General features: G+C 52.3%; 1 protein-coding gene across 1 annotated transcript; it reads right to left on the reverse strand.

Moving 5' to 3' along the window:
- Window positions 1-6,414: 6,414 nt before the first annotated feature.
- On the reverse strand, window positions 6,415-7,592 carry LOC146594719 (noggin-2-like). Its single transcript, XM_085307048.1, has one exon. The coding sequence runs from the start codon at window positions 7,072-7,074 to the stop codon at window positions 6,424-6,426; it is 651 nt and encodes a 216-aa protein (XP_085163174.1). The 5' UTR covers window positions 7,075-7,592; the 3' UTR covers window positions 6,415-6,423.
- Window positions 7,593-7,600: the final 8 nt, after the last annotated feature.

The raw sequence follows: 7,600 nt of genomic DNA on the forward strand, positions 1-7,600 counted from the left end.
TTCTCTGATCTTACATGATGGGGAAAAAACTGATTTCCAATGGCCGTGTCTGCATGTCTCTGTGACAAGACAGAATACACAGCTGCTCTGGCCAGGCACTCAGTGAGCAACCATGACCTATATTTGGCAATTGCCTAAAGTAATTACACTTTATCCTCAGCTTCCAGATCTGAGGAGAAACATTTCTATCATATGTTCTGTCTGCTTCTGAAAGTGTGAGCTTCTGTCTACACGGCTCTCCATGTTTAGAACATCTGTGTAACACTAAATGATGAAAACAGAGTCTCCTATCACACTGCAGTGTTAACCCTTGTGTCCAGTGGTGCTGCCATATAGACCATGGACCCTCAAAGGTCTGCGAACTGTTCCACGAAGCTTAGGAGGAGACTTAAATTTTCTCAGCAGAGCATTGCACCTCCCTTGGAGGAACAGCGGGGCCTGAAAACCGAGAAAGGTGGAATTCCCTGCACCTATGCTGGGATCAGGCACAACTGCACCAGGCCTATCCCACACATCTACTCCAGGGTTTGGGTGTCTCCCTGGCAGATTCATCCGTCACAAAAACATATGTAGACTGTTTTGCTGTTTTCAAACCAGCCCTGGTTTTGTGAATGGATTCATTCACTATCCACTGGAAAGAGCCATTTTAGCCAATGGTTTGCTTGCAAGCGCTTCCTCCCAGCTAGTCGTGATTCGTTCTTTGTTGCTCTGCCTTCCTGATTGGGCTCCCAGGAGCCATGTGATATTGCCCCTGCTCCTTGATGGGATGTCTGACATTTTTAAGCACAATAAGAAACAGCCAATGCCGCAGAGCAAGCATGCCTCCTGCTTGGTGCTGCTGTTAATGTTTGCTTCCAGTCAGTGAGAGGGGAGGGAGATCATGCATATTTCTTCCAAATGAACTGGCAGTCATTCAGACACCTTTGGCATGGAAGAAAATAAAACCTTGTGTTGCCCTCTTCTTCCCCTTACAAGCACACTGGTGGAGGGGTTAGGGTCTAGTTTTACTGAGGAGCTACTGAGCGTATGGTTGGGTTTATAGAGGTACAGGGAGCTATGGAGAATTGTGAAGGAGTGAAGAGAAACACAGGCTGAAGTGGGCCTCACACAGAAGAAATGGATTGCACGCTTCTGCGCCGGGCAGCCCCGGGGAGATGGCTAGATGAGACCTCACCTCTGTCCACTCCATGCGGAATGCGTCCATGGGATTAGCACACTCCATCTGCGACCTGTAACGACACTAGCAACGTTAATGTTAGTTGAATGCTTTTCATCATGGTGACACGTGAGGGGATGGAGGTGTCTGGAGGAGGCATGTCTAGGTTACTCAGAGCTCTTGACCAGCAACACTCAGCAGAACGGACTCTCTGGGGACTTCCTGATGGATAGAGCAGGATACAGAGTGAGACTACCTTTCCCCTGACATCTCCTGGATGTCACGCCTAGTTGCAAAGGCAAGTGACAACAAACAGTCATGCTGGGAAATTAAARGGAGACTGTCATATTTCTGCACATTCAGAAAAGTCCCAGTTTAGTCTGAGTTTGAAATAAAAAGTTTGAGGAAGCCAATTATTCCCTGTAGACCATTTGTCTGCCTTTCTAGGAATGATGAGTGATAGACTTAGATCATCACTCGGGCCTGAGTCAGATATCTCAAGAGCTGACATTAGATGTCTGTGAGCTCTGGCACTGTGAATCTGGGTCATCCTGGCAGAGCAGACATGCTGACAGAATTTGCATCCTTGAGACCTGCTTTAGCTGACGGGAAGGATCCACCCAGACCTGAGCTAAACAGACCAAGAAGGCAAAGGAAAACAGGGATGAAATACCCTTGGCAGTGGAGAGGAAAGAGTTTACTTCCTATGTACAGCAGAACTAGTATCAAAGCCAAGTGAAGATGTGACTCTAATGAAGGAGAAGTACCTCTGTACCATCAAGTCAAAAATCAGGAGCCATCCAGAGCTCACATTCTCTCACATGACAAATAAGTCCATGCCTGTGACTAGGATCATCTAAAATTGGGGTTCATGAAGAGGAGAGCAATTGCCTGGGTGGCACAAGGGCCACGACACACAGAAGCAAGAGATGGAGACCTTTACAAACCTATGGGAGACTCTCTCTACTCTGAGTGGGGGTTTTTAGAGACTAAAGTGGCAAAAGATTCAGGTTTAACCTAGCCAAGGGAGCTGCTTGAGCACAGCATGTGATGCTGGAGCAGGTCAACTCTAGCTAATGCTGGCTGCAGGGAGGAAAGCTTCATTTTGCCATCACACCAGCTGATGGGTGTCTGCACTACTTGGCATGGCTGTTGTGTCTCAATGAGCCTCCTCTGCCATGTGTGCTCTATCCTACCCAAAGGAAGACTCGGTTAAGCTGCTGATACTCCTGCTAGATACCTCATCCTGTTCTGTCAGTAAAATGGTGCAGCTGCATTGGAGGGGCTTTGGGAGCCTCTGAGACTCTGCCATACGAGCAAAGAAAGAGACAGGGCTCCTGCCCCAAATGCTTTGTTGCTATTGCTGCTGCAGAAAACATGCTTTGAAACTGCAGTCCATATTCATCAGCATGCTTCTCACCCCAAGCAGGACAATCTATCCAGAGGAGAGAGGAGATGCAGAAGAAGTGGCATGGTGGAGGCTGGAGGACAGGGAGACAGCTGGGAGGTCTGAACATGGAAACGCTGCACGGAATGGAGAAGAGAGACTGGCAAAGTGTGCACCTCACCAAAGCTTTGCAGGACAAAGACAGCATCCCCCTACAAAAAGCTTAGGAGGCTGATGAACAGAAGAATCATTTGGGTGACTGTGAGTGGGCACATACATGCCTGCCAGAGTATGTGTCCACAAACGTGCATGTCTCTTGCCAATGTGATAATAAGCATGACCCAACTTACAGGATGCCACCCACCTCTGCTGCTCTAGGCCTCTCTCTGATGCCACCACACCAGCATGTACAGAGGAAAAGACCCCTGTCTTCAGAAAGTGGCACCCACCACATCTTGGTCTCATGGAGGCCTGTTCTGCCCCCTCTCCTCCCACCCTTGTCTCTTAATCATAAGCAGATTGGTGATACAAAAATAACAACCGCACCAAAGAACCAGGCCTTGTTCCTGTTTGTCTGTCACTCCTTCGAGACACAGCAGATGAGGCAAGGCATCACACCCATGGCCCAGCCATCACACGTCCAACTCATCATTTTCCCAGARCAGTGAAGCAGGAGGCTCATCAGCATGAGGTAACTATGCCCCTGCAAGGCAGCCAGGTTAGAAAGAGCAAGGCTCAGCAAGACCGCACTTATCCCATAGTTGCCCTCAGAGCCTCCCTCCCATGCCGGTCTCCTGCTCACATCCAAGCAGAAGTTGCTGAGCACCTTGGCTGTTGACTCTCTTTCCTTTCGCATCCAGACAACCCAACGTCTCAAGCAGGGCCACTGTGCTTTCCCTAGAGATCGAGGCAGCCCTCCCCCCACCCCCCCCAGCACATAGTGTGGAGGCTTATAGGCTGTTTTTCTCTAGAGTTCACACAAATCTCTCCTTCCCCGTTCCCAGCCCCCTTCCCCACACAACTGAACTCAGCCATTGAGTCCAGGGAATGGTTTATTTCCCAGGTTAGCACAAAGCAGGGGTCTCTGTGTGCCCCTGGAACTAGCAGAACAAAACGCACAAAGACGTTAGAGGGCCATTTGTAACCAAATCCCAACACACCAGATACTGTTGGGATTATGTCAGAAATATTTTCCCAGAATGCCCTCCCCCCATACTCCCTCCTACAGATGTTCGGCCCCCACACCACAGATGTTGTTCCTCTTGCAAAATGAGCTTTCCCCTTCCTCTCCCAAATGCCCCTGATGTTTTGCACATTGCCTTAGTGAGGTTTATTTTCCGCCCTGCCCTCCATGTCCCTCCCTTCCCCGCTCCCTCACTGACAAACACACAAAAAGGCCAACCTGTTTTGTTTCCTCTCACAGGGGCAAGCTGATGGCTACAAAGCTCTTTGGGGGCATCAAGTGCTGGACATTAGTGCCTTTCTTACCTCATCCCCATGAAGCTGCACTTCCCTGCCCATTAAAAAAAAACAAAAAACAAACAAACAAACAAAAAAACTCCTTTCCTTGTTTTGGCCTCTGTCTTTCTGATGGTGACCTGTAGTCTCTGTAGGCCTTGCTTACTCCGAGCAGGCTCACTGGACCTCTGTTTCCTTGGAAGAAGCCACATGCCATTGTTCCTTTCAAGCCTGATGGACCCAAGCCAAAGCCTTCAAAGGTTCCCTGTGCCTTCCCATGGCCTCCTGCAGGCTTTGCATCRGGCCTGCTCTCATCTGGTCCCCACTGCATGCGCGGAGCTGGAGGGAGATGGGGCTCTCCCTGCTGCTCCATACACAGCTGGTGGAGTACAGGAGTGTTGCTCCTCATTGGCAGGGGCCTGCAGCAGCAGTATTTTCCTCGGGGATGCTGGGCACATTTCAGACACTGAAGAGAACAGCCAGACCTTCCCCACACCACAAGCAGCCCACGCAGAGCAAGGAGGGAGACAGTCTGGCAGCTTTTCAGGGCCCTGGTCCAAGCCCTAGACAGACCTCCACCGGGAGGGCACTGTCAGTGCCCAAGCTCACAAGTGTTGAGCTCCTCCCAAGCCTGCTTGCTCCAGACAGCTCCCAGGAGCATGCCCTTGCTAAGCTCTTCAAGTTGCTGCCAAAGAGGTGTTGAGCTCCTATGCAGGGTTGTACACCTCCCCAGTGCTCTCCCTTACCTTTTGCTCAGATGAGCTCCAGCAGGAGAGCAGGGGCCCCAACCAGCCCTGGTGGGCAGGGATTCAAAGCTGGTGGCACTCAGCACTGCTGCATGATCAGCACTTCCTCCTGACCTCAGGACTCACTCAGCTACGTTGCAGGGCAGAGATGCCAGCCTTGGGGCTCCTTCTCAGCAGGATTGGGCACAGGACTCTTCTCCATCCTTTCCTCCTGTGCTAATGACTGCAGACAGGAAAAACATTTGTTCTGACACATGGGGCTGCTGAGCTGTGTCAGGCGTTTTGATGGCCGGGGTGGTAACCTCTCCTGCTTCCTCTGCCAGTGGGAGAGAGCTGAATCCAGGAGCCACAGAGCACACGAGAGCACTGGAAGAGCTGCACAAAGCAAGAATCTCCCAAGGATTTCAGATGACACCTCCTGTCCAAGACATTTCTGCTCTTTTATGCCTTAGAAGCCATTTATCTCCTCTCTTTTTCTCCCCAGCAGAAAGAAAACCCAGAGTAGGATCCCCAAGAGGTGTAAAGTAGTGGAGCTCTACAAGCTTCCAGGGTGTCTCACTGATTTACACCAGCTTGGCCCAGCCAAAGCACTTTCCTCATCACCTGCTTTAAGCAAGAATTCGACTCCACTGGTCTCCCAGGGAGCCAGGGTACAGCACAGTGTTTTTCTTCAAAGATAGAGTTTATTGCTAAAAATGTTTTGATCAGTGATAGCTCATATTTACATTGATATGTTTTTAAAGGAATATTCAAGTAAACATTTCCAATAGTTTCTGGCATAATCTCTAGCTTTTTTTTTCCTATACACAAATGTTAAAAATAAATAAACTGTACACAGAAAATTTCCTTCAACATCTCTACATGACTATATGTATTCCCACACAACAAAACGATTCCACTCTTCCATAGATTTGTACTTTTCTTTAAAATTTCCTCCTTAATTAATTGTTATATACTTAAAAAAAACCCCAAGAGCTTGGTAAATTAGTTCAAACGTCAGTGACAAGGTCCGAAGAAGACAAAAAAAGAAAAAAAAAAAAAGAAAAAAAAAGCACGGAGAAACAATCATCTTCGGGCATGCTGCCGTTCTTTCTTTTTTTCCCCTCCTTTTCCTTTTGTTAAAATCATCTTTACAGGAAATTTCTGTTCTTCCCTTCTGCAGGGAAGTGCTCAGGTTCTGTGGGGATGGGTTTAAAATGTGGTCCTATGTCTTTAAAATAATAATAATAACAATAATAATTATAATAATAATAAAAAACAGCTGCAATTTCCCCCCCCCCCTTTAAAATCTCTCTATTTACACGGCTGGTATTTTTTTTAATTTTTTTATTTTCCTTTTGTTAGAAGGATATATACGTATAAAAATAGACATCTGATTGTAGTGCTTTACTGTGCCTTTGGCCTGCCCTGCAGTTCCTGGGTTCGCTTTTCCCCTTTCAAATAAAATAACGTTAAAATAAGTCAAAAATGGTTTCCTYCCCCGCCCCTCCTCCGGGAGGAAAAAAAAATCCAAACGAAAAAAGAAACCAGTGCAAGGGGCCGAGGGGAGGCGGGCGGGCAGTGCCTGGGCGGCGGTGCCGGGGTCCGCGGCCGGGCGGCGCGGGGCGACCGCGGAGCCGCCCCGCCGGTGGGGCCGCCGCGGGGCCGCCGCGGCGCCGGGGCGGCGAGGCCGGGGGCTAGCAGGAGCACTTGCACTCGGAGATGAGCGGGTACTGCACGGGGATCCAGGTGCAGTACTTCTGGCTGGACCAGCCCTGGCAGTGCCAGCGCAGGAAGGTCTTGGTGACGGACTTGACGGGCTTGCAGAACATGCCCTCGGGGAAGGAGCAGGACTTCTCGGCGAAGCAGTTGCCCTCCTTGATGTAGCGGGGCCAGAAGCGGACGCCCAGGTCCTTCCAGGTGTAGAGCACGGGGCAGTAGGTGTACGCCCAGAGCCACTGCAGCACCTTCCGCCGCGCCTTCTTGCCCACCTTGAGGCGCGGCCCGTGGGGCGGCGCGCCCAGCTCCAGCCGCCGCAGCTCCGCGGGCAGCTGCGCCGCCGCCCGCGCCCGCCCCGCCGCCGCCGCCTCGGCGCCCGAGGCGTTCGCCGGGGCCGGCACCGCCACAGCCATGAAGCTGGGGTCGAAATGGCTTCCCAGCTTCTTCCTTAAAGTCCGCTCGTCCAGGTCCTGCTCCTTGGGGTCGTACTCGGGGTCCGGGTGCTCCACGATGTCTTTGACGGGCAGGTTGTCGCTGGGCGAGGGCCGCAGCCGGAGGAAGGGCTGGCCCCAGCCCGGCCGCAGCAGCCCCAGGCAGGAGCAGAGCAGGAGGGCCCRGATCGCCGTCATGCTCCGGGCGGGCCCGGCCCGGCCCGGCCGGCACCCGCCGCCCTCGGCTCGGCGCTGGCTTCCCCGCGGGGCTGGCGCTGCGGGCTCGGCTCCTAGCGCTGCCCGGCGGCGCCTGCCAACTCCCGGGGATTCATAAATAGGCAGAGACAAAGTCCGGCGAGGCCCGTTACTTTAAATAGCTCGGCCGGGGTTGTGTGACAGACGCATCTGAGGCTCCCTCCGCTCCCGCGGCCCAGGCTCGCTCCCCGGGACGCCCCGCCGGGCCGGCTCCAGCCGGGGCCGAGAGCGCCGGGGGGTCCGTGCCTCCCCCACGGGCGGCGGCTGGGCAGGGCACGGYGGCGGCCGAGCCTTCCTCCTCCTCCTCCTCCTCCGCTCTCGCTCGCTTGCGCTCTCCCCCCCAAAATTCACAGCGGACTCGTCTCCATCGCCATGGTGACAGCTGGGCTGAGCCCCACGACAGCTTGTCTAGACGGTGTGACAGGGTTTGGCGTGAGACCGGAGCCCGAGAATAAAACCCTCCTTTATA

The sequence above is a fragment of the Rhea americana genome, unplaced genomic scaffold (assembly GCF_003343005.1).
Source record: "Rhea americana isolate MKP2758 unplaced genomic scaffold, rheAme1 scaffold_250, whole genome shotgun sequence".
Taxonomy (NCBI): domain Eukaryota; kingdom Metazoa; phylum Chordata; class Aves; order Rheiformes; family Rheidae; genus Rhea; species Rhea americana.